Here is a 27,255-nt window from a genome sequence, read left to right as displayed (position 1 = left end):
ATTGTTTGAAACACCACGTGTACAATAAATTCAACTCACGAGTTTTTTGCACGCAATGTTTATAAGTTCATTATCGGGCCTGAAGTAGCACGAACTTGTTGTCATCTAGGCTATTTTTGATTGTGTTGGTAATGTTCACCCAAAATTAAGTGGCGGCAGACCAGTAGATATCACAACAAAACATGGGTTTGATTTTGCATTGCGTAGACACAATTCTATATTTATTTTGGCAATATGTATTAATTCTGTATCCATAATGAATTTGAGTGTCCTGTCAGTTAGTCTGTGATTTAATCACCCACAATTTATTGTTACAACAGCTATATTGCAACAACGAATCAAACACATACCACAACAAATAAGGTTACCACAACACAAAAGATTTTTATATAGTTTGAACTATACCAGTTACTATTTTTAATTATGCGGGATTATAAAAAATATGCACCGAACAAACTACTAACTCGAGGTTTTTTTTACAGTGCATATGCAGGAGCTTTGGCCAGTCTGTTCGATAACCAAGTCTATGAATTCATCTGTCATCTTGGCACAAAGCAGAGAAAAAAATCCTTACGCCCCTTTTTCTCTAGACGTTCGCTCGGTTGGGTACCGCAACTTTTCACGAAATTCCTTCTCAGAAGTGTAATTTTTATTAGTTTTTATGTGCGAAATTGTCACTAGTTTGAGCAGAAAGTTTTCGTTCGCGTTGCATCTATGGATTGAAGTGACCGTGTGTGCTTTTCGGTGCTCTGCAGTGCATCCTGTGTGTGTGCTTCGTTTCGTTCTATACTTTGTTGTTGCTGCTGCTATTCATAATCTCAGCTAAATTCAGCAGCAATTCGTTTTTTACGGTCGTGTGTGTTTTGATCCTGGTATTTTCATTTTCAATCCAACTTGCTAGTTAATCTCTATGTGTGGAAAAAAACAACCGATGCTACTGAATAGTGCGACCTGTTAGAGGAAAGCCACGCCAGACTGTATTCCAGTCCACCTGCTGACCGGATCGTGAGTGAGGAATTTATGATTTCATTAATTTGCTGTTGATACTGTTCGTGACTATACAATACGACTACCGCGAAGGACAGTTCTCGCTACAACTTCAAGTTTTCGTAACGGTAAGTTTGTTGGAGTCTCATCTATTATCTACCGTTTTTTTTTATTTTCAAAGAAAGTCATCTTCCAGCAATATTCATTAGTGTTTCATTCGTTCGCTCTTCTAATGGAGATGTCACCTTCATTTTCCTCGTACGGATGCTGCCTAGAGCAATTAAAGCTCCCCATCCTGCGTTTCGCAGCTGGATGGTTATAGCTTCTGCATTTTATTTTGCTGTAGTCAAACGAAACCATCCCACGCTTGTATCCTTTGGTAATTTGAGTAGGATTGATTATGTGGAGGCTCTTGTCTAAAAGTATGCGGTTGAAAATAATACCCAGAAAGATGGATTGATTTTAGCTCTCCGATGCCCTTTTGACATTAGCTCGATTGGGACAAAAGCTGGTGTTACTCAAATGAAAGATAGTGTATCTACTGCAAATCAAAATAATGTGGCTTGATTTAAATTTTTTCAAACACTCAAGACAGATAGTTTGTTAAAAGGTAAATAATAACACGATAGCGTTATCTCCGTACGAGTATGTGTGTTTTACTTTTGTGACGGCGTTGCATACAAACCAGCAAATCCAGAAAAACAAAGTTTTCAAACTAACATCAGAACTATCAATTTTACTATACATTCTCTTAAGTTGACTTCAAGTAGTCAAGTAAGTTGCTATCAAGATGAGCGCATAACCCTCGACATAGCAACCAGAACGTGTGTTTGCGGAAGGCTACCTAAAATCAAATTATTGTATCGTATATCAATTTACTAAAATCAAATTCGTCATCTTATCAGTAGGTGTCAAAAAATATAAGAAAAAGCAAATCGTGTTTCGATACGATTCTTGGAAATCTCATCATCTAAAGCTAATGCAATAGTTAAATAAACCACATTCATCGATGCTACACATGTATTAGGACAATAGTTTTCTTTATGATCTGGTGAGTTTCTGCACATTGACGAAGGTTTAAAAAAGCATATCATAAGAAGTAGACAAGAACTAGAGCGAGTAGAGTCTCACTGGCACTGGCTGTTTTCGAGTGATCGAGATAGGTAGTGTCGATAAAAGAAAAGAGCAAAAAAATACACTGTCAAGATCGATCGAGGCTGATTCACAGTTCCTGGAAGCTATCAAATTGCGTCAGCGCCGCTGGTAATAGCAAAAGAACAGGACAAAAAAACACTGATTTATAAATGATATGCAGTCCAATCTGCTGCACTCACGCGCCAAGTTGTCAAGTTGGTCACATTCGGACATTTCACATGATACTTCTGCACTTGCAATATGATGGAACATTTTGAAAATTCAAAGGTGAAATCATATATAAAAGTTGTCAGATTATTAGGACTTACAGATGAGTGATTTCGTTCAATTCACTAGATTGTTCTCAGTAAATAAAATTAATTACTTAATTTATGTAACGAAATTCATTATCACAAGATTATAAAACTTGCATAAATTTAGGTCAATTGATTTGAAGTAGATACAATGAAAGTTTCCATACAAGTTTGAATAAGCAGCTGTCGTCTATACACAACAAAATTATTTGTTATATCAATCGGTTGCAGAGTGAAAGCACTACACATTTTAATTGATTTGGTTCCAAAAAAAAGTACAAAAAAAATTTTATGTTTGATTTTGAGCATGCCAGGTAAGAATTTCAAAAATCTTCAGACAGGGTTGCAAAACTCTGTAAATCCGAAAAAATCTTGTATGTTTTGCTAGCGGTAATTTCTCTTTAAAGTACGATCGGCAATTTCAAAAGTCTGTAAATTTTGACGAAATTCTGCGAAAAACTTGATTTTCAAAAGTCTGCGCAAGAGTGCACAACAAAAAATTTCTGCAACACTATATACGAAATCTGCAGATTTACTGACGAATCTGCTGATCTGGCATCTCTGCTCAGAATATTGTTGACTTGAGTTCAAATTTCTCGGTTGATTTTTCATTAGGACGTATAAGCAAGTGACAGTTTCTCTTCATTTACTTTCTCTTCTATTAATTACCAAGCGGTTTCCACGTTTATCACTCAACTCTTTGCATGAAATGATACCCAAAACTTTCGACTTTCAAACAGAATAGTGATATCAAAGAAAATCTTCTTAATCACATCACAATAATCGAAAGAGAGAGAATTATTAAAGAGAAACTGTCACTTGCTTATACGCCCTTTTGAAAAATTACCCGAGATTTGATTGGAATGTTTATGACCTGCGATGCCTGATTTGCAGATTTGTCTTCAAATCTGTAGATCTCTTATGAAGTGTCAAAATTTACAGACTTCTGTAATGGCCGCGCTGTTTTTTCTAACTAAGTCAGTTTAGTGTATCATACTTTATAGAGAAATGAAAGCCCACAGACATTTTTTTCGGATTTACAAATTATTGCGACCCTGTCTGAAGAAATTTGTTTTTTACCTGACTTTAACGATATTAATACCTGAAAATGATTATGACTTGATAAAAAAATACTGAAAAAGAACTTTGTTTAGACAAGAAAACGTTATATTAGAATGATTTTTTTTTTCAAAATGTTCTTGCCATTGGTAGCGAACATAATTATCAATTTTGGAAAAAAAAATCATCCAAATCAGAAATGGTGATGATTTATGAATCGATTTGGAATTTTCAAATAAAAAATAAAACCAAAATGGTCTTAACTAGGGTTATTTCGCCATTAAGACAAAATTTCTAACCTAGATAGTGTTGGAATTTAGCACATTTATTTATTTGGTAAGCGATTCGTTAGTGCGGTCACCTTGCAAATTCTTCTTGGCTTGTGGTATTGGCAACCCTAGTACTTTTAACTGACTCTCGGCGAATAATTCAAGCAACCCTATGAAACTGCATTTTGCTGTTTTTGAAAAAAATTGTTGAGCAATTCCAGAAATTCGAAGCAAATCATCAGAATTCCTGTGCTTCGATTTTGGATCCAGCTTGGCACATGTCTTCAGCATAGCAAACCATTTGTTTTACACGGTCTAAGACACAAATTCAACTCAATATGACAAAATCTGCCAATCCAACTCAGAACTAACTTTTAAAACGGGCGAATGATTTTTTATGCATTATTTTCATATCACTGGAATTCGGAAACTGTAAATCGATAAAAAATGATGAGAAAAATAAGTTCTAGAAACCTGTTAAACATTATAAAAGAATGGTACACTGAAAACAAAAATGTAAAGGTGTTTGAAGAACCAAAAAAACCCATATTAATCCACCTAGTGATGTGAGAATGCCTTTCTCTTTCTGCAAAACAGTCTAATGAATTTTGTTTTAATCTTTTTATTTAATAATTTCTGACAAAAATTTGGGCTCATTTTGGCACCAATGATTAAAAAAAACTTATTAATCCACTTAGTGGTATTTTCATAGATGTTGAAAAATAACCAATTGGGTTGGATGATATTTCCGAAATCTAAAAAACTATTTTGATGCCGAAAGTCTTAAAATTGCATGAAACGTCTAGATTTAGTGTCATCTCAAAAAAATGTTTGTTTGAAAAATTGACTTTCTGGAACTCGTTTTAAAGCTACAACAAAAGTCGATTTTATCAAACAAAATTTTGTTAGATGACACAAAATCTCGACATTTCATGAAATTCTAAGACTTTTGCCATTAAAAAGTTTTGATTTCGGGAATCTCACCTTAACCGTCGGACAGTGCCTCTTACCCATATCCGATTTAGCTCAATAGGGACTTTTTTCGAGGTGCTTAAACTTTTGAGCACTACCGCTTTACGAAGTTAGAGGTGATCCCAACATATTGGCACCCTTGTATGTATTAGAGCGGTAATAAACAACGTGTTTTGTCGGGTACGTCACTTAGGGTAAGGGCTCCCTATTTCATCTCATTTGTAAGGACGTTACCTTAAAAACCTGATTCAGCCACCAAAATCACTACGATTTTTTCATATTTCTGCTTAATTCGCCTTGCTCCACTTTGGGAATAGATTCACATTCCTTGGAAATTAAAATAATAAATAAAAAATCAGCTAAAAAAACACTTCTGAAATGTTCACTACTGTGCTCCTAATTTCAACTCAAAGGTTTTATATTCATCCTATCGTGGGTTCTTTATTCATCCCATAAATTGGCAATGGCGACAGCAATCAAAACCAAAATATTGCACTATTACACTCTCAGGTCAAAAATTTCAGAATTTTCGTTAAAAAGGGCCTTATGCCAACTATGAATATTTTAAAAACAGTTATAGGAATCATTTCGACGTTTAAAATTTTTTGGCATTTGCCTTCTTAAAACAAAATACAGAATCAGAGATGCCATTCATACAGATTTATCTGTATTGTATAGATTTTTGCGTTCGCGTTCGTTAAATCAGATTACAGATTTTCTAAATTAAATACAGATTTGTAAAGGTTCATAAAAAGTGAGAAGTAAAACGCTAGACTTTTCTCTCTGAGTATCTATTTCTTTAAAAGTTTATTAATCATAGGACAAATCACATGTTAAAATGGAAATCTTTTGTGCAAATGTTTGATGATGAAGACTGATAAACATTTATATTAAAATTTAAAACCAATTTGAATCTGATTTGAATTTGAATTTGATTCATTTTATTGGTGAAAACAGATAGAGCAGATACATATTTTCTATGAAAATATCTGGCATCTTTGTGCACAGCCGATGAAACACACACATTTAACAGTGTTATGGTGACGTATAGCGGAAAGAAACCAGTACTACTAGATTTGCCACAATGGTTATTTGATTAGTATTTAACACGCTCTATTTGGTAATATTAAAATCCGAAACAGTTTTATTTATATATAAATATCAATGATATAATTAAACTAATGTCACGGATACCAAAAAATACTTGTTGATGATAATTTAAAGAAGAAAAAATAAATTTTTTTATTTAACATTATGAGAAAACTTGGCAACCTTGCAATACGAAATGAGATGAAAACAAAGCGCAATTAAGTGTAAATTTTCATCTCGTATTTTTCATTGCTTTTATTGCTTACCTGATGATTTCAGAAGTCTTTAATCGTTGAATAAACAAGTGGAAAGTGAACATTACTAACCAAAAAGTCATCCAACATTGAATAGTTGTGTAATTATGTGAAATAGTGATCATGTTTTGAGACGGATCGATTAGTAAATATACAGAAACATGATGAATTGTAAAACTTCAAACGAAAGTGGTTCCTAAATCAAAAAGTGAGTTTATTTTAAATGAAAAAAGCGAACGTTGAAGGTTTTCTAACTATTTTTTTTCAATTGGAAAGTGTGGCAAAACCTAGAATAAATGTTTTAAAACGTTCCACAGTTTTGTTCAGGTACGTTTAAAGATATGATTAATGTTCAAAGTTATGAGGTGAAGGAATGAGATGGAAATTGGAGCTTTGATGAAATAGGGTGCCCTTATCCTATATCACCATATCTCCGAAATCCGAAGTCCCAGTCATTTGATCTTCACACTTGATCAAGGGCTCAACAGTAGCTTTCAACCAAGCCTAAGCTTGTTAAAATCGGTTCAGCCATCTCCGAAAAACTTGCGCGGTAATAAAAACACAACGCGTTTTGTCGATTACGTCTATTATACCATATCTCCAGAACCAGAAGTCACAGCCATTTAATCTTTGATCTTGAACAATGACCCGATAATAGCTTTAAAACGAGCCTAAGTTGGTTAAAATCGGTACAGCCATCTCTGAGAGAATTAGGGGTAAAAATATTTTGGAAAAGTTCACACACAAATTCCCGAACTTTTTCGATCTCATCGAATTGAGTTGAATGGTATATAACACTATGGGTCTCCGAGACTCTGTTCGATAGTCGGTTATTCCAGCAATTTTAATACCTTTCTATAGAGAAAGAGAAAAATTAACAAAAAAAATTGAACAACATTTCTTTACGTTTCGCCCTAGACTCGTCAGTGCAGAGCAGTTCAAATTGAACTGCTTAATGCAAAATTCGACAGTTAATTTTGAACCGCCAAGCAGACGTAATGTTAACGCTATATGCGAAACACTTTTCTTTATTGGGCCGATGTCTAATCTGACGTATTGACGGAAAATGCAACATGCAACTTTACTGGCCGACCACTGGTTTTGGTAATTTGAGGATTTTAGTTGAAAACCCATTTTTGTGCTGTATGCGCACATTTGCATTAAGCAGTTCAATTTGAACTGCTCTGCACTGACTAGTCTAAGACGAAACGTAAAGAAATGTTAAAATTGGCAATGTGATCAAAAATATGTTTTTAACCAAAACTTTGATATAAGAAAAATTGAATTAAAAAAAATTGTTTTAAACATAACCTTTAAATCTACATTTATTGTTGGATTGTTAGGTGTCAATTAAAAATTAAATTTAAGGTTTTTTAATTAAATTTAAACTATTGAAAATAATTTTCAAACAGAGACGTTTTAGAAGAACAAGGGTGCACTCCGACTAACGACTTTTTTTGATTCTCTGAGTTTTTTTTGTAATTTCAAAAACGGCTACTTCTAAAATATGAGTAAATTTATTGCTTTTGACCTGTGAAATTATTTTCTAGTGTTTAATCGACTATCATTCACTTTTTTAAAAAATATTTTTAGATCCAATTTTGAACTCTTGAAAAAAAATTTTACTTCTTTTTCAGTGTAGATTTTTTAAAGTACTCGATCGATTTCCTACACTACTTCTTATTCAACATTATTATTCTACCAATAACTGTTTTCGAGTTACAATAATTTAATTGAACTTCATGCAAAAATAGATACTACATATTTTTTTAAACTCAGTCTTGCGTCAAATTGGTCTCACAATCCGTACAAAACAAATGGTTTGTCATACTGAAGATGTGTGCAAAGTTTCATTCGAATCCAAGCAAGTTGAACCTTATTTGGTTTCCTTTTTTGCTGTTAATTTATGGAATTGCTCTGTATTGCCTTCGATTTTGAGAAGACACCAGTCAAATAATTAGTTTGAGTGTCCGATTTATTCCCTACAACTTCTTCTTGGACACTTTCTCGCCTTTCTCTATAGAAAGGTAAAAGAATTGATGGAGAAACCGACTTTTGATCGGAGCTCTCGATACCCCTAGTGTTATATGCCATTCGACTAAGCTCGACGAGATCGGAAAATGCTTTTGTGTTTGTGTACCACTTTCAAAGATTGTTCTCCGCTTAATTGCCTCGGAGATGGCTGAGCCGATTTTAACAAGACTGGGCTCGTTTCAAGGCTTCTCTGGGGCTGGTAAAAGTAACTTAAATCAAGTACGAAGATCTCACTTTCGTATCCGGAGATAAGATGATATAAGTGACGTAACCGACATATGTCCTGATTTCTTTATCTGGATTCCGAACCTGAATTTTGCAACTGAATTCTGTCCCAGATTTCGAATTTAGTTCTTTAGGCTTATCACACCGATTCATTTTATAGGAATAGACACAGAAATTAGTTTGTTTCTATGAGTTTTTCGATTTTATCTGTTCCACTAATTGTTTTGCTATTTCAAACTGGCCTAATTTTTCGATGTGTATCAAAATAGCTGCGCACTATTTGAAAATATGAAATAATGATTTCTAAATACGATTATGATCTGAAATTAAATGTAAAAATATAAACAAAATGACGATAACTTCGTTGTGGTCTAAAAATTGTTACTAAACCAAGAAAAACGCGATTCAAGAAGGAATTTTTTATATAAAGCTTATTTGCTACGAACCAAAAACGCTAAGAGAATGACAGATTTTATATTAACGTTTGCCGTATTGATATAAAAAAAATACGGAAGGTGAAATGTAGTCGAATGAGGATAATAGGACCCAATCTCAAAGTTTATCGCAAAAAAATAGTGATAAATATTAACAAAAGCTCACAATGAAATGCGCACTAATATGTGCCGCGCACTATAACCCGCCTTTCCCTTAATCATTGGGTAAATTCCGTAATTCTTTTTAGAACCACTGAAATATTCCCAATGGTTTACGCGAACTTTAACTCTTCTATCTAAATCTGCAAAAATTCCTATTTTTTTGTGGTTTCGTGTTAATTAATTGTATGCTAGAATTTGTTGTCAATCAGTCACTCTTTAGTGTAAATGCTCCGTTATAAATATGGAAGCGAAGTAATTAAAGTGGCAAAATTTACACATTCTACTTATACAGACGATTATCTATATTCGGAAGTGTGAAAGAAGCATGGCAATTTTATTCGTATTCACGCCCTTCAGTGATGTCTGTGACATTACCCATCCACCTTCTTTTCTATCTGCACTTTTTTCACAGAAAGTAACCAATGATCAAGTTCATATGCACTAATACTTTTTGCTTCGAGAATGTTATTGATTTTTTTAACTGACCGAAAGAATTTGAATGAATTCGTTTCAAAAATCAGCCAAAACTCTTGTAAGAAATTATGTTAATGAGAAAAATATGTTATATTGAGACTGTTTAAATAGATAGGGAAAGACATTACCACACCATTAGGTGGATTAGAAACAATTTTCGTGTTACTACGATTAGCATGCAAAAATCATTATTAGCCCTTTTTTAAAAAAAACAATCTTAAGTCAAATTGGTCTTTCTATGCGTGAAAAATCAATTGTTTGCCATACTGCCGACGTGTACAAACTTTCATCCAAATTGAAGTTACTCGATCCCTATTTCGCAGGGCTTGCATATTGAAGCAACGAATATGAACGAAAGGGTTTCACTATGTGCTATTCACACACATTCGTATGTCAGGTAGAATTCACAGCGCAACCCAAGCCAGGAGAGCTGCTTCGTTCGTTCATTAGTTCATGAATATGCCCGCTTGCTGAGACCTATGCTTCATGAGGTTAGCATTTGATGAATGGTTCTCATATTGTTGATGCCTATGAGGAAACTAGTTTCATAACTTTTAGTTCCGATAAATATTAATTTAAAGAACATTGCTTTTAGTGTTTCTAGGATATGTACACAGTGTAAACTGCCAAGAAACAAATGGATCGTTTTGAAATGGGCTCAAATGCAAAATTTCTGCTATAAAATGTTTAAAGTCTGTTTGAAATGTGATCAAATTTGGTCTTGGAATGCGAACATTATGTTAAAAATGATTTCTGTAAACCTACTTTTTAAAAATAAACCGTAAACATTGCCTATATGACGTTGCTTCGCGTCTTGTAGCACACCGTGAGGCATGGTCTTCTTTCTCGTACAATACTAACGAGAGTGAACCCTTCATTTCATTACATTGTCATGGATTGCTTAGTTCATGTGTTAACTGAGAATGAGAGCACAGACAATTTACTTGGCAAGGGGAATTGGTCTGCTCAGTAGCATATACTCTCACGCATCCAGTTTCTCTCTAATATAGGTCTCTCATTCAGCTATGTCAAGCAAAGTGTTCACAGCAGATATTTTTTGTTGCTTCGTTCGTTTGAGGATTCACAATACAAGCCCTGCTATTTCGTCACCCCTTCAGTTCTTAATTTCTGGACAGCAAAACAATGAAAATATAGTCATTTAGCTTTTGGTACCTCATGGGCACCGGTTTGTGCTAATAAAGTTCACATGACTATTTTAGATTGTTCATTTCACTTCACTTCACATTTCACTTATTTTGCACCGAAGGGCTAGTTCTATCCAGACGTCCCAGACGAAAAGGAAGGTTTCCGGTCATAAAGTAGTATTTTTTTTTTTTTGCTCTCCACGCTCCCCTCCAAAGGGCTCGCAGACCCCTGGTAATGGAAACATGCAGACCTCAGCTTGGAAAAACTAAAATTTGGCAACAAAACAAAAGCACTACAATGCGATTTTAACAAACAGAGGGTATTACAATTAACGGTTTTTCACTAGGAAAGAAGGCAATAAACTATTTTCACAAATCAAGAGCTGCCAGTGAAATGTAAGATTCCTTTTATGGTTTCGTCTGAGACGTCGGGATAGACATTGCACTTCGGTGCCAAATAAGTGAAATGTGAATAGCATTTACTTTATGTTGATCCGCGAGGTGACATTAGCAGTCCCACATAATCTGCTAATGCACTGATGAGCCGAAGGCGAAATGTAAAACAATTTAATGAAAAAAATAATTACTTTTCCCTAATATTTTTAAGTTCTGCGTAATAAACAATGAACGAAGCCTGATGTATCTTTTTTTTCTATTTTCCCTCCAGCTTTAAATTTTCCACTGCCGAGGGCCGTCCCCGGGAGACGATGGCCAGCGATGCTTGAGCGCGTCCGTCTCAGTGGTTTCAGCGGATCGTACAAAGTGAGAAGTGCCGAGCTGGCGCGCGACAAGAAAGTCCAAACCAAAGCGGTAACCGTTCTTTTCCTCGATGAAAGCACCCACACCTTCCAGCTAGAGAAGAAAGCCAAGGGAGCGGACCTACTAGAGCAGGTCTTCCGTCACTTGGAACTGACCGAACGGGACTACTTCGGGCTACAGTTCCAGTCGAAATGTGGCACCGGCACAAACGGAAACAGTTCCGTCAGTGGCATAAATGGCGGTAGCACAGCGAGCTCGAAAAGTGGCAGCGGCGGCCTGGTGACGGGATCGGGCCGATGGCTTGATCCGGCCAAACCGTTCCGCAAACAGTGGAACACCGTGCGCCTTTCGGGCGACTCATGTCCGCTGTTGGTCTTTCGAGTGAAATTCTACGTAACAGATCCGAGCCGATTACACGAAGAGTATACGAGATATCAATTTTATCTGCAGATAAAGCGTGACATATTTCAGGGAAAACTGTCGGTGGGTTCAAATACCGCCTGCCTGCTCGCTAGCTATACAGTGCAGTGTAAGTGTCAATTTTTTCGGTTGAATTGTGGGACAGTGTGCTGAGTAAAACTTTCACTATTTACAGCTGAACTGGGCGATTACAATCCACTGGATCACACTCACGGTTATCTCAATGAAATGCAACTGCTTCCCGAGCAGAACGAGGAAATCGAACGACGAGTTTCGGAACTGCACAAGCTTCACCGGGGGCAGCTGCCCGCGGATGCCGAGTACAACTATCTCGAGCATGCCAAACGGTTAGATATGTACGGAATAGATTTTCATAGAGCGACGGTAATTTTTTTATCTCAACAATTCCAAAACAACTAAAGCTACAGTAACAGTTTTACCGATGCTTCCAGGATTCAACGGGCAAAGAACTAAGTCTGGGCGTTTCGTCCATAGGTTTACTAGTCTACCAAAACGGTATTCGCGTCAACACCTTCTCCTGGTCCAAGATGGTGAAGGTGTCGTTTAAACGCAAAGATTTCTTCATTCAACTACGGCGGGAACCGGTAAGTTGGATTGTCTCAAAAATTGCACTCTATTGTAATTGCATCAAATTTAATACTGGCAAACTTTTTCTCACTTCACCTTCACGTTAAATTTTGAAGTCGGAAAACTACGACACACTGCTCGGGTTCAACATGGGTTCTCATCGCAACGCCAAAACACTGTGGAAAGCTTGTGTCGAGCATCACTCGTTTTTCAGACTGCAAAGACCGCACCGTTCACCACGATTCCTGCCATTAACCTTAGGTTCTAAGTAGGTGTTTTTAGTCGGCTTAACCTTTGGGCTATTGAAATGAACGATGGATTTGTTTGTCTTTCAGATTTCACTATTCCGGCCGAACCGAGCTGCAGGCCGTCCAGGAAAGTAGGCAACGGGGCAAGGTTGCGAAAATTTTCATTCGCTCGCCCAGCAAACGATTGCTCTGTGCGTCGCAGCCACAGTCACCACTGCTGAACGGTTCCGGTAATGACAGTAGCAACGGAAACGGCACCACAGCCAACAAAAATCAACTGTCGCTGTTGTCTTTGACGAAAGGTACCCGAACGTATGACAAAGTTACTACGAAAACTCCATCCATACCGAGAAAGGCCTGGGAGCAGCCGGGGGGTGATGAGTAAGTCATGTTTCGAACCATTGAATCGTTTTAAAACTTATGGCATTTCCTTGTTCCCTAGACCGACTTTCATCGAACACTGTGCCCGTACCTATGACGCACAGATACCGACGATGTTTGACTCCCCGCCGGCGTACAACGGAATCCACAATCCGGAAAATACCGTCCCGAATGAGGAAGGTCTCGTGACGATACGGTTGGTAGCCGATGATCAGGGACGATTCGGGTTCAATGTGAAAGGTGGTGTCGATTTGAACCTACCCGTACAGGTATCCCGGGTGGCACCGCATACGCCGGCAGACAAAAGCACACCGAGAATCTGCGAAGGCGATCAGCTGGTGATGATTAACGGGCGCGATGTTAGCACCATGATGCACGAACAGGTTGTGAATTTAATACGAGCTTCCCGCCAAGGGGGTGAGCTAATGCTCACGCTAAAACCGAATGCCTTAGTCGACTATACGGAAGAGGAACCACTGTATCAGTACGTTCCGGAGGAGAATGATATCGTGCGCGGCGAGTTGAATGGCGATCAGCTGTTCACGCAGTCACTGCTGTTGCTAAGCGACGGACTGGCATCCGGTTCGTTGCTGGCTCAGTACGAACAACTGTACAGGAAAAATGCGGACCTAGCCATCACGGAGGCCAAGAAGAACGAGAACATCAACAAGAACCGATATCGTGATATTTCGCCTTGTAAGATTTTCTTTTTCCGCCAACATTTTTTGATTGCTATAACATACATGTTCATTCCTCAGACGATTGTACCCGAGTGGTCCTGTTGAACGCGGAAAGTGGTGACTACATCAATGGAAACTACGTCAACATGGAAATCCCTCCAACTGGCACCATCAATCGATACATAGCCACCCAGGGACCACTTTCAACGACGGTCAACGACTTCTGGAGGATGGTACAACAGGAAAGTAGTCACCTTGTGGTTATGTTGACCACCGTGATGGAACGAGGACGGCCCAAATGCCACCAGTATTGGCCATCAGCCGACGAGGAACCTCTGGCACTGTCGGAAGGTTTCACCATTAGGTGTATTACCGAGAAACCAGATGAGACGGGAAGCTTTGTGTTTCGTGATCTGGTACTGAACGATGAAAAAACCGGTGAAAAAAGAACCATCCAGCATATGCAGTATTTAGCCTGGCCGGATCATGGAGTCCCCGCAGATCCGGAATTGTTCTTGCAGTTTACCGAGAAAGTTCGTGCGGCTCGGAACACTACCTTATTGCAGGAAATTGAAGCCAGTTTGAAAAATGTGAAGCTGCGGACGATGGATGAAAACGGTGGGCTGGACATGTCGGAACGACGGGTGGTTCATACCGATAGCGACGAAAGTCCTAATGATATGCCATCCTCAACATCGGTCCACCAGTAAAATAATTCGCTTTCGCTAACTTTTCAAATCCCTAAGCGCTATTCTCTTTCTTCTTAGATACATCAGCGCTGCCAATCCACCAATCATCGTTCACTGCTCTGCTGGCATCGGACGTACGGGTGTTCTGATTCTGATGGACACAGCACTGGCTCTGATGGAAGAAAAAGAACCAATCTATCCATTGGACATTGTTCAGGCGATGCGTGATCAGCGTGCTTGCATGGTGCAAAATGTGGTACGTATGTTTCTGTAGAACCGAGAAACATCTCTCCTCTCAAATTCCCTTTTTTTCTTCTTCTTCTTCAGAGTCAGTATCGTTTCGTTTGCGAGTGCATTTGTGCAGCTTACAAGCTGATGATAACCAGAGAGATAACGGAAACGAAAGCAGCTACAAACACGAAAGCTCCGCCCAACCGGGCGCTTAAGTTCGTTGCCACTAATGGAGGTTCGGCCCCAGTATCGTCCGGCGAAGAGGACTGTACGCCGATCGAAGAGGACTACACGGAGCGGAAGGCCCCACTGGCTGTGGAAACCACCAGCCTGACAACCACTCCTACCACTAACAATGTCACGCCCACCGATGGCAACGACGAGGAACCTGTTCGGACAAATGAAAATAGCGGGAAAACATGATTAGAAACGGTGGTCTAGACTTCTTGATTATATTGTTTCGATGAAATCGGTTTTAACTGTATATTTAAGTTTCATATTTACCTAGTAGTATCTTTTTTGTGTATCTCGTATGTAGCAGTTACATATTTATGAAAATGTATACCCTTTTTTCTACAGTAATTATAATTACATGCATATATCGTATACATTGAAGTGATTATATCGACCTTTATCATATTACATAATCAGTGCTATATAAACGTAAAGCGACATTATTGACCCACTAGGAGAGAACAGATTGTAGTGTTATGGTAAATAGTAGAAATTTCTCTGACCCGGTGTACGTTTCATTCGTTTGTTCCGTCAGCCCGATGTGAGTTTTGTCAATTTTCTAATAAACAAACATTCAATAAAATAAAGCGTATCATTTATTCTGGCAGAGAAATATTTATTCCAATAAAGCTAATGTAAAATATGTAGTAGCTTTTCAAGTCCAAATTGGAAAACAATTACTTTCGATCTCTTTGAAAGCTTCTTTCTCGATGGCTTTTTGGTTCAACTGTAACTAGGTAAGTAGAACAACGGCTCCAGTGATCATCTCATATAGGAAAACCATTAGTTAGAGTGAGATTTGCTGTCTCTAATGGATAGATTGGCCTCAAGGGTAAGATGAAAATAGGTGCATTCGCTTCGCTATAACAGTAGTATTGAGCATTTTTTTCTACGATATTGTTTCTTAGAGTTCGACTATAAAAGATATTATATCCGATTTTTTCATAACTCGTTGATTGAAAGTAATCGGCAAAATAATGGGTCAGGGTTATTTCATCGAAAGGGTACTTTCGCCGAGTGTCATTTCGTCGAAAGCCAATTCGCCGAAAAGGTAATTTCGCTGATTTCTTCAATTGTCTTTATATAGTAATTAGAATTGATTTAGGATAATGACAAATGAAAGATGATAGTGTTTACGCCCGTTTTGTGGACCTAACATCATACTCCTGAAACATATTATATTTAAAATACCTCCTCTGGTTCTGACGGCTTACCGGCAGTTATATTGAAACAATGCTCGACTGGTGTAATTGCTCCCCATTGTCGACGATTTTGGAAGTCACTCTTTAAAGAAGTTTTTCCCAACTTATGGAAATCTTCTTTTATGCTCCCAGTGTATAAGAAAGGTGACAAAAAAACGTGAACAATTATCATGGATCACATCGCTTAGTGCAGTTCCTAAACTGTTTGAAAGGGTTATTCTGACACTGATTTGTTTAATGAGTTTATCGTTTCGCCCGAATTTCGTAGTGTGGCCATCTCGGGCCTTCAATATTTTTACTATACTTCAACGACGTCAACTTTACTCTAGAGGACCTCGGAAGCACCGTTGTCCTTAGGTGTAGTTGTCTCCTTGTCCATTTTATCACATGGCTTACCGTAGTGAACAGCTTTTTGGCAATATTGACATGTGGCCATCTGATTGTCATAGGTAACAAGTGATTTGCACGGAATTCTTGTTTCTTGACCGAAAGTCACATAAGAATGTATAGGCCTATTCAAGCGCATGCGTAACAACCGTACGCCATTTAGTTTCGCGAATATATGAATCGGTGACGCTTGAGGGAAGATCATGCACACGCACTTCTATAGCACTATCTTCCATATATACTGGAATGTTGTACTTAATGTTCTAGTGCTACACATTCCACATTGTTATTGTCATATGCGAATTGAATAGCATCAAACTCTTCATAAAACTGGACGTAAACAACATTATTTGTCTTATTGCATTAAAGTAAATGCACACGTTTAGTGTCAAGATGCATTTGCTCCTTAAGCAAACCTTCAAGTTCTCGTATCGAAGGTCGAATTTTGCACTGCCTGAAGTCAACAACAATTGTATTCTTTCGTGTCGGCGGTAGCTTTTGTTCGTTTGGTTCACCCATTTCGAGGTCGTTCTATTGTTCACTACACAATACTGTACTTGGTTTCTTCTGTCCCGAACGTAAACGGTTTAGTTTTATCGACTGACTTGGATGAGATGTGAAAGCGAACTGATATTGTGTCTGTTGATTATACCTAAATAAATAAATAAACAAACGGATATATTAATTTAATAGCTATTTCCTTTGGTGTAGCTACGAGGCAAATGAATGTTGTATTTTTCGTTAACGAATGGAAATGAAAAAACATCGTTCTTATTCGTGTGCTATCCAACCTCGCTACCGCTCATTCGCACCTAACTAAAGCAAAGAAACCTAGCTTTGAGTAGACCGGGTGAACGAGGCGGTTTCAGGTTTCAGGTTCAGGTGTTTTGATTCAAATTATCCCTTAAAAGTTTCCCTAAAAATATATCATTACGGATAAATTAATGGGAACTACGAGTTCGATGTATTCAAATATATGCGAAAAAGCGAATCGTTGGTTTTAGTCTAGGACAGGACCTGACAATTGTTAATCCACTTTTAGGACCAATTTCGGACCAGCTCGTGATTGGTTGAAACTGACATAAGCAAGTACAAGTTGTTGAAATCAAGATTACTGCAGGGTGGTAGAAAAAGTGTTGTCAGTATCGTCGGTAACAATGTAGCTTGATATTGGATATTGTATTTTTCGGGTCATCTTTTCAAAATTATTGATTTCAATAGGATTTAAGTTCAATTTGTTTTTAAATTCTGTCAATGCGGAAAGTATACGAGTACATTTAACAATCACTGGATGATACAAAGAGAAAGCCTGAAATCACGAAGTGTGATATGGACGAGAATATTGATTATGTTGGTTGAGAATAGCACCCAATCTTTGGATACTTCTGTATGTTATTATTTTTCTCAAATAGAATATGTTGAATACTTTAGTTAATAAAGCTGCAAGAATTAATCAAAATTGAGTGTTTTAGAAAAAATTTATTAAGCTGTTTCAACTAAACGTTTTCTTCTAAACAAACATCTGTCAAAATGAATCCAGAGCTATATTTTTGACCGATATAACATTTGTCTAAGTGTTTTCAAATGATAAATAATTACATGTTATAAGGGGAGGAAGTTTTCAGAATGAACAATTATCTCTACTGGCAACAGTGATCGCGAGGCATTTATTATTTACAGCAGGGAGGAACCGGAATAAGAAGAGAAATATTTTTCTGGAAAAAGAAGCCAGTTTTCTGGTCCTGTCCTAGGTTTTAGTGTAAATAACTACACGCAGAAAAATAAGATTGTAACGGCTACCATATGGGAGGTTAGTTCAACCATACGAGAATAAAATCAGATGATGTTAACAAAATTCAAGCTCACTTTTACTATGAATAGTTTTGGCTCTAGAATAGTAATATTGAACTGTATATCGTTGAAATTACTACTACAATTGGAATGTTTAGCAAAACCATGATAGCATCTTATTTTTACATTGTACTTATTGTTTTAACTAGTGCCATGGTATTTTTGACATTTTACTTCTGGTTCTTTCGAAAAACGGAATTATGGTGAATTTGACAATGGTGAAGAAATCGAACATGCAAAATGTTCAAAAGTTATATTAATTAAAGTTTCGATGCAAGAATAACAAGAATACATTAAAACCTGCTTTATTTTCCTAATACATTTTTACACTGATTTAAAATTATATATAAAGATTATCTAATTTTAAAAATTTATTCATAGTATTTCTTCAGCCCGATGGAAAACCTGATTTTGAGCCAATTTTTCCAGTAATGAAACGAGCGACTTCTAGCAATAGATTGTGGTTTTGAATATTCGTTACTTCCAACTATTCTATGATGGTAAATTTACCTTCACTTGTTAGCGCAAGATCTTGTTTTTTGATCGCTTGTAGGTATTCAAAATCACCAACTCGTTGCTCTCTTTAACGTTTCAATGTTTCCTTTTTGTTTCTGTTATGAAATCGATCATATAATAAACCAGAAGGGTTTTTTTACCAGCGAATTTCTTGGGGAATAATACAGTTCCTATAAAAGTGTAGAAATAACGTTATATAAAAATTACTAATAGAAATATTTACACAGAAACTTAACGGAAAACTCATTAGAAAAATTTTCGGATATTATTTCCGAAAGCTTCTATATCTCCTAGAGATATTCATTATTGGCGATGTATCGATCGACTACGACATGTGTCAAGTGTTTACGGTGCTCCGAATCGAGTTTTCCATGTTTTGTAACAATTTGTGAAAATTTTTCCTTTATCATTATTTCTTATGAAATTTACTCACCTGCAATTCGAATGCTGAAGCCCAACTGCGCACTATTACAAAATTAAACACTTATACAAGATATCGCAATTTCGTCGTTGGATTACGAAATCTGCCGCTGTAATGAAGTTTTATGAACACTAAAAAAAGCAGAAAAGATGTTTATTCATGGTAATATTATTATATTCTGAAGAACTTACTCACATGGTAGTCATAACTATATCACTTCTAAACCGAAAGTTCAATTTCACCTTACTTGTAATTGTCATTGGGACTTTTTCGTTCTTATTTTAATGATTGTCAGAATTACCATGCCAGAAAAGTCATAAAGACGAATAGTATAGTCAAGTAGTAGATTTTTTGTTCTTGTGCTTATTACAATACAGATGGTAAATAATCTGATATCGTGGTCGTTACTATTATTTGAGTGCATAGTTAAAATGACCATGAGGAACAGGTTCCGGTTACTGTAATATTTTTTGTGTGTAAGATTTTAGATCAAATTCACTCAAGTTTTAAAAATAATGTTTTTCCTATTCCGATTAAAAAATTTCTACAGCATCGTTCTGTAACTCAAAAGTGAATACATGGGTGGCAATTTTATTTTGACTACGTGCAATATTCATGAAATTGAAAGGCGAGTCATTTTTTAATTATGTTGAATGAGGGTGTAATATTTTCCTCAGTGTAGTTTTTCATTCCTATTTGTTCGATTTTTTTTTCTGTGTGTACTTGATTTCTTCTCCTCAAACTAAAGATTATCTGTCAATTTTTGAACTATAAACAAATTGCTTTTTTGATTGTGGAAAAGTTTTGTATTACTCAATAATTTCATGGAAAATAGATTTCCTTCCCTTATTGGTCATGCATAAAACGATTTAGGACAAGTTTGTGGTGGAATTTCCAAACGCAAAATGGACATCTTTCAAAATCAGTGCACTGAAAGTCTGGGATTCGATTCGATGGTAATGCCATGAAAAACATTTAGGTTGTATTTTGTAACTAATTTTTTTTTCTTCAGCTGGCCTCGAATCCCTTGAATTCGCCACTGCAGAATACCGACTCGTCCACGCATCTAACATTTAGTTCGTGTTCTTACTTTACCACGATACCAACTTCCAACACAATGGGTTACCCTGGTGGAACCAACACACTTTCCGTGCAAAGCTCTGTACCAGCTTGCACAGGAACTACTGGAGGTTCTTCCGGGCCGAATGACGTTGTGCTTCCGAGTATTTTCGTTAAGGTTCCAAAGCAGATTAACCAGCAGTATCAACAACAAAATCAGTCCCGCAGTAATGCAGAGGAAATCAAAAGCGAAGATAAATCGGAACCCATCAAACGCGAGTTGGGAGATCTTAGAGCACTCGAGAAGGGAACTGCAATGGTTCAACTTCCTAACGTTGCGGAGAGGTATCTGACGGATGATCGCTCGGAGCAACAGGAAGAACCCGAATTGAGTGTGCATTGCTGTGAGTTTTGCCCATTTGTGACCATAGAGGAGCAAGTTTTGCGTGAGCACATCCACAGCAAACATCCTACGAGGGATCGAGAGAATCTTGATTTAATTAGCTGTCCAGCATGCGAGAACAAGTTCCATAAACGAAATTCGTTAGAAGTTCACCTAGTCGATGACCACATGATGTCTCGTTCTGAAATGAGAATACTAGTGGAGCGAAGGTTTCCTCAGACGGAATCAGCGGATGCACCGAGTGTGAATAGAGGTGAACAGCAGGAAAATGTCACTCTGGCTTCATCTTCCCAACCTTCGGTTAGATAGATTTTATGATTTTATATAGGAAAATTCGTGAATTAAAATGATCTATTCATTCACAGGTGGTGCCCGATCAAAACAAAAGCCGTATATATATAAAAAATGTGCAATTGCTCAAAAAACCTGATGTCATTGAACAGGAGAATGTTCAGCATGCCCAGGAGCAACATGCTGAACAGCAGCAGCAGCAAAGCAGAAAAATCTTTATTCGGAATGTATCTCTACTGCAGAATGCAAACTTCGTTCAAAACGTGGAAAATGTTTTCCAAAATCCTTCGGGACTGCATGAGAGCAAATATAGCTTCGTTGTTCCTGCTCCAAGTCCAAACAGTCAATCACCTCCGATAAGCATCAGTGAAGCCAATAACACAACACCTCAGCGTAGTAAAATTTTTATTAGAAACGTGGATATTCTACGGAATCCGCTACTTCCAATCACACCTCCAAGTATTGTCACAACTGGTGAAATGAGTCGGGCCAGTAGCAGTGAAAGTTTATACACAACACCACCGCCTCCGGTGATCAGTCCGGCCGCGTCTGTTACAAGTATCGGTGGTAATTCTATGGGCTGTTCTGGGTTGAATATGGTGATAATTCCAACCCCAATTTGCAGTAGTAATTCCTCTACTCCACCGACGATTTCCACTCCGCCCGCCATCACTGTAGCTAGTGCGGATTCGATACTTTCGCAACCGCCGAGAAAGAGTAAAATTTTCATTAAAAATATTAGTGTCCTTAAGCAACCCACAATCCATCTGAAGTCGGTCGATGAACTGAACCTGATGACTATCGATCAGCTTCAGTTGCAAAATTTACTTCCTACAACAGTGAACAGTAGCTCTCAGAGTTTAGAAAACGGTGACCTATCGAGGGATGACGCTGTGCAACCGATGGACGAAGACGACTTCGGGGGAATCCTGGAAGATCCCCAATCGGAAATGGATGTTTTTTCCGAGACGGGAAATCAGTACCACGAGCTGCAATCGTGCTTACCGGTGGATCAGCAGTCATACCAGTCCGACTTTAACAGCGATTTTATCATAATTCAACCGGAAAGTTCATCGGAAAATGTATCCTACGAAAGTTCGACAGAGCATTCGCGGTAAGTGTGCGCACAGTGCATGGTACTGGAAACGTGAAGACAATGAATTTGTTTACATTTCAGAATGCCGACACAAACATCCGATGTAATAGAGCATCAACAGATTCAACTTCCGCCAGTAGAACCATCCGAACCACAGCAATATAATCAAACGGATGAGGACATTCTATTTGTATGTGCCGAGGAAATAATCAACTTGGATCCACCTATTCCGCAAGAGAAACTTCCCACCGAGCCCGTAATGGAGCCTTTAGTATCTTCGACAGGTCCTCAACTGCCAGCCCAGCAGCAGCAAGGTCGTATTTATGTGTCCGATAATTTGATGGAACATCATCAACCAGTTGTCCCTCTGTCCACGTCTGCCCAGCCGGCACCCTGTCTGGTGGGAACGATTTCCTCTACTATCGCTAATACCCTTAACAAAATCGAACAAATTCATATCGAGGTTACGCCCACTAGCTGTCAAATGGAGAATCCGATATCGCAAACTTCCGCACCCAGTCACTTGGATGTCACCAGAAAAGAGCGAACACGTAGCCGAGGACGACCCAAGGGGGCAAAACAGACCGGCATTACAAAATTGAAAAAATTGTACACCAATCTGACTCCACTGGAAGAAGGTTACAAATGTGATTTGCTTGATTGTGGTGCCCGTTTTCGGCAACCGGAAACGTTGGCCTACCACAAAAGGTGTCACACACAATCGAATGACCCAACATCATCCGATGGAATACGCTGTCCGGAGTGTGGTTCACAGGAGTTTCGTAATTGGAACACGCTGCATACGCATCTGTGGCGGGAGCATTCGATCGACATGGAACTTTATTCGTGTCATTTGTGCAATTTCAAAACTCCCGTGTTGTGTCGGCTCAACAACACGCACATGAAGATACACTCGGACGAGAAGAATTTTATTTGTGCTATCTGTGATAAGGCATTTAAAAATAACAAGCAATTGCGAAACCATCGACGGTCCCATCGGGAGCTGCCCTCGAATCCACAGGCCAAAGAGAAGTACGACGAGCAAAGACATGACAACAGCAAACATCAGTTTTTGCAGCCCGTGAATTGCGTTAAATGTGGGTTAAAATTTTCCAATCCAAAAATTTTGAAAGCTCACGTAGAAACAAGTCACGTGTTGGACGGCGATCATTGCGGAGGTGGGGAAGGACGCATGAAATGTTCCATTTGTGGTATGGTGTTTAAAACAAGGTATCTGCTAAAATCTCACGTAGCAAAACATTCAGACGAAAAGAAGTTCAAATGCTCCGATTGTGATTATTCTACCAATGATCACAACGCAATCCGCCGGCACAAAATGCGACACAACACCGAAGGTCACATGTACCGTTGTTCGTATTGCGATTATACCAGCATTCAAAGTACAACCTATCGGAAGCATTTAGAACGTATGCATGCAGATGTGGCTTCCAATTTGCTGTACAAATGTTCTAAGTGCTCCTTCGTGTCCATCAGTGAGTTGAAGTATCAGCTTCATCGAGCAAAACATGATACCAATGAAGACATGACGGAAGAAGGACATGAACCATTAGCTAATGGGATAATTGAAGCTGCGGATAATTCTATCGAAGAGGAAGAGCAAGAGCGCCATTGTGAAAGTGTTAATTCAGATGTGGTTATAGTCGAGAAGGATCAATCGGAGGCTCCGTTGGACGCATTTTCGTTGATTCCGTCGCAAAACAGCGACCAACAGGATCACCATCTCCCGTTGCAGCCGATGATTAGACCGGCTGGATTTGCAAATAACCTCTCGAAGGTGGATAATTTCTATGGGTACACCAATCCAACGCCGCTCGATAATCCTAGTCACCTAACCTATCAGCAGCAAGGTGCGTTGGAAAATTCCGCACAGCAAGATATGCAACTTCTGCAAGGCGATATAACACCTTCGTCCTCCACTGCAAGCTCGTCCGGTGCGGATGATCACCATGCGCATGAGTATCTGGGTGATTCCTTACTACACGGTATGGTCCCGTTAAGCTACGGAGAAGATGCTCTCGGCAGCTAAACCGTTAGAATTCTACTGCTTTGTGTTATCAACGTAAAATGTGATATTAGAATAAGATTATTTAAATTTAGGCTGAGTGTTTATTTATTGTCATAGTAAATATATGTTTCCTTTCAAATTAACATGTTGCATTTAATAGTGAACAGGCGGTTTTCGGTAAGTATTTTTAATTCATTCACAGCATAATCGACAATGTCTCCGCGGTTACATGATTTTAATTTTCATTTAGTTCATTAAGAAGTTAAAATGATCATTAAAATAATAAAATAATCATAATTTGAGTGTCTTGTCTGTTCGTCTGTGGTAGAATGCCAATGAAAGATGAAACAGTTCAGATGATACGATTTTTTCCTGACTTTTACGACATGAACCAGTGTATCAGTTTTTGGACAATTTTTGCAGCCGGATATCATTCGGTCTCTAGGCTAGTTCTGTCCGGAGAAAAAATATAATTATGTTATCAATCTCCTGATGAACTCCAGGCATGTTGGCCGCGTAACTTCGGAAATCCGCGTAAAAAAACTCAAAACTAAAGAAAAAAATTTTTGATGCCAAATATCTTAGAAACGTATGAATCGTCTAAATTTGATGTAATTTCGAAAAAGTTTTTTTTTAATAAAAATCAACTTTGGGACTTTTTGAAATTTCCGAAATCGAAAATTTTTTTTTGATGCCGAATGTCTTAGAAATGCATAAAACGTCGAGATCTGGTGTAATCTGAACATTTTTTTTAATGAAAATTTTCAAAGTGTCAAAAGGGCAACACCAGATCTCGACGTTTCATACATTTCTAAGAAAAAAAACCGCGTAACTTGGGATATCCGAGTGAAAAAAGCATGTAACATCGGAATTCCGCGTAAGTGTAATAATAAAACGGAATAACCTCACCGGGCATAAGACAAGTATGCCTGGTCCTGTTGCTCGAAAATCTGTGTGCGATTCAAAAATCAGTCTGTGCTAAATCTGTGTCTACATTAGAGATGGCCGAACGGTTCAAAAGAACTATAGTTCTTTTGAAAGAATGAATGACCAATAATTCTTTTTTTGAGGACGGTAGTTCTAGTTTAAAGTCGTGAACCTTTTTTTTACTCGCTCAATCTTTTTCGGCAACGGTAGAAAACAGTTTAATAAACTACGAAACCTCAGTTCTAATTTGGATCTCGGTTAGTCATAGAACAAGCAAACTAACTATGAAAAGAAGCCTCTCGAGAACTAGTTCTTTTAATAGAACTCCGCATCACTGAACGGTTCTTAGAAATGAACTGTTTTGCCCATCTCTAGTCTACATGTTCCCGTAAGAACATTGCAGTTCGGAATCATTTTCGTGAAAAAAATTGGAGTAGGTAATGCCAGAGACATAACCGTGAGATTGACGTAGGACTTCATTCGAGATGTGTATAGATATTAATTGTAGTACTGAAAAGGATCATTTGGTTTTAAAAGTTCGCGTTTGTATTCTTGGAAGTAGTGCGGCTGTTTAGGTAGTTTTTATTGGAATTTTTCCAAATGGATTATTTTCACTTCCGATTTGTATATTTCAAAGAAGAATAACTCTAGTCGACTTTTCTAAGGGTTTTCCAAAGGGCTTTTGGAAAACCCTTAGAAGGACCGATTTATTTATTTTCCTGCGTCGCTTACTTTTCGGTGCATTTTTCTCGAACGCAATCGCTCATATATTTAAATATTTTCTTTATCTCAATATTTCAGTGAAAGAATCTATCAAAATGCTATACAGGATTTATTTCTGGCTTTCAGAAGGGCCAAATCGACGACACGACCAGCCACTCGTCTATCGAAATTGTTCGCAAATTTAAGTACCCCTCAGTAACTGGTAATGTCAAAGTGAAATCACCTGAAAAACTATTAAAACTGGCAACACAAATTGAAGAATTATTGATTTTGAATAACTATTGTCGAAATCTTGGTTACCGCTTATTGAAGACTTGAGGGATGTAAACAAAACTAGCTGCCTCTAGTGGAAAATCCTTATTTCGCGGCAAGCTGCATGTTCTGCAGCATCATAAGAAGTCAGGGCAGTGGATCGTTTGGGGGGTGGGGCTCGAACATATGAAAAATTTCTTGTAAGACCAGCGCAATCAGGTTGCCGTATGTGACCAAGATCTTTTGTATGGAGTACCTCTGTTGCGAAACTTTTTATCAGTCCAATTATCGAAATTAATGTCGTTTTCGCTTGACGCCAAACCTAACCCAGTTTCCACCCTAACTGCTGTCAAACCGTTTGTTTGAAGCTAGTTTCGAACCTAGTTTTAACGTTGTTGAACTGAAAATCGAGTCAGTTTCGAACCTGGTTGTTATATCAGGTTTGCTCAAAACCCCGTTGCTAAGTGCGAAGTCAGCACAGTTTTGTGAAAAGTGCTTGTTTGATGAAACTACCCTGGGTCAGTTTCAGTTTTCTCAAGTGAAAACGACATAAGTATCGAAATATGAATGATCAAACTGAATCGATCCGGTATATTCGTACTATTCTACGAGATGCATGAAATTCGAGTGCAGCAAATCAAAGATACTTAAATATTTGAGCTTTATTTTTTAATCCATTCCAGAATCGCACTTCATATACAGGTACAAATACACCATTCGGCTAGTGCAAATCCAAAAAATTAAACTTGTAGATTGTAAGAGTTTCTGAATCAGTATCTATACACGCCAAGCTCCTTCGCCTTTTACAAGTCACCAGTCACGTTGAACGTCCCCAGAGAGACGAGTAATGGCCAATGGCTCACGACACCTCGTACAGCAACGTACATTCTCGATTTCTTCTGAATAATCTTGCGTTTTTATTAATTTGCACTGATGACACACAATAAAAAAATAGTATAACTGTTTCGAAAGTTTCTCAAATGGTTTGTTTATTTATTATGGGCAGAGATGTCAGGTAAAAATTTTAAATGTCTGCAGACAGGGTCTGTAAATCTGAAAAAAAAATCTGCAGTCAGCAAGTATGTCATGCTGGCAGCAATTTCTCTATAAAGAATGACACGCAAAACTGACTTGGCAAAAAAAAAGGTCGCGGAAATTTCAAACGTATGTAAATATAGAAGAAAGTCTGCGAGAATTTCAAAAGTCTGCACAACAAAAAATGTTGCAGCACTATACCCCAAATCTGCAGATTTACAGACAAATCTGCAGACCTGGCATCTCTGATTATGGGGCTCCTTGGCAACTAGTTCGTAGCAACT

At 37.9% G+C, this 27,255-nt stretch overlaps 2 protein-coding genes across 2 annotated transcripts; both read left to right on the top strand.

Annotated features, from left to right (window-relative positions):
- Window positions 1-562: 562 nt before the first annotated feature.
- On the top strand, window positions 563-15,369 carry LOC131439515 (tyrosine-protein phosphatase non-receptor type 4). Its single transcript, XM_058610641.1, has 10 exons — window positions 563-1,115; window positions 11,220-11,840; window positions 11,907-12,115; window positions 12,184-12,336; window positions 12,436-12,587; window positions 12,655-12,948; window positions 13,010-13,644; window positions 13,707-14,334; window positions 14,396-14,573; window positions 14,645-15,369. Exons 2-10 carry the CDS (start codon window positions 11,270-11,272, stop codon window positions 14,969-14,971), a joined length of 3,147 nt encoding a protein of 1,048 aa, XP_058466624.1. The 5' UTR covers window positions 563-1,115; window positions 11,220-11,269; the 3' UTR covers window positions 14,972-15,369.
- Window positions 15,370-19,922: 4,553 nt separating this feature from the next.
- On the top strand, window positions 19,923-24,538 carry LOC131439513 (uncharacterized). Its single transcript, XM_058610639.1, has 4 exons — window positions 19,923-20,115; window positions 20,172-20,921; window positions 20,987-22,026; window positions 22,090-24,538. The coding sequence occupies exons 1-4, from the start codon at window positions 20,065-20,067 to the stop codon at window positions 24,053-24,055; spliced, it is 3,807 nt and encodes a 1,268-aa protein (XP_058466622.1). The 5' UTR covers window positions 19,923-20,064; the 3' UTR covers window positions 24,056-24,538.
- Window positions 24,539-27,255: the final 2,717 nt, after the last annotated feature.

The sequence above is a fragment of the Malaya genurostris genome, chromosome 3 (assembly GCF_030247185.1).
Source record: "Malaya genurostris strain Urasoe2022 chromosome 3, Malgen_1.1, whole genome shotgun sequence".
Taxonomy (NCBI): Eukaryota; Metazoa; Arthropoda; class Insecta; order Diptera; family Culicidae; genus Malaya; species Malaya genurostris.
This window is presented reverse-complemented; position numbering and strand designations above follow the sequence as displayed.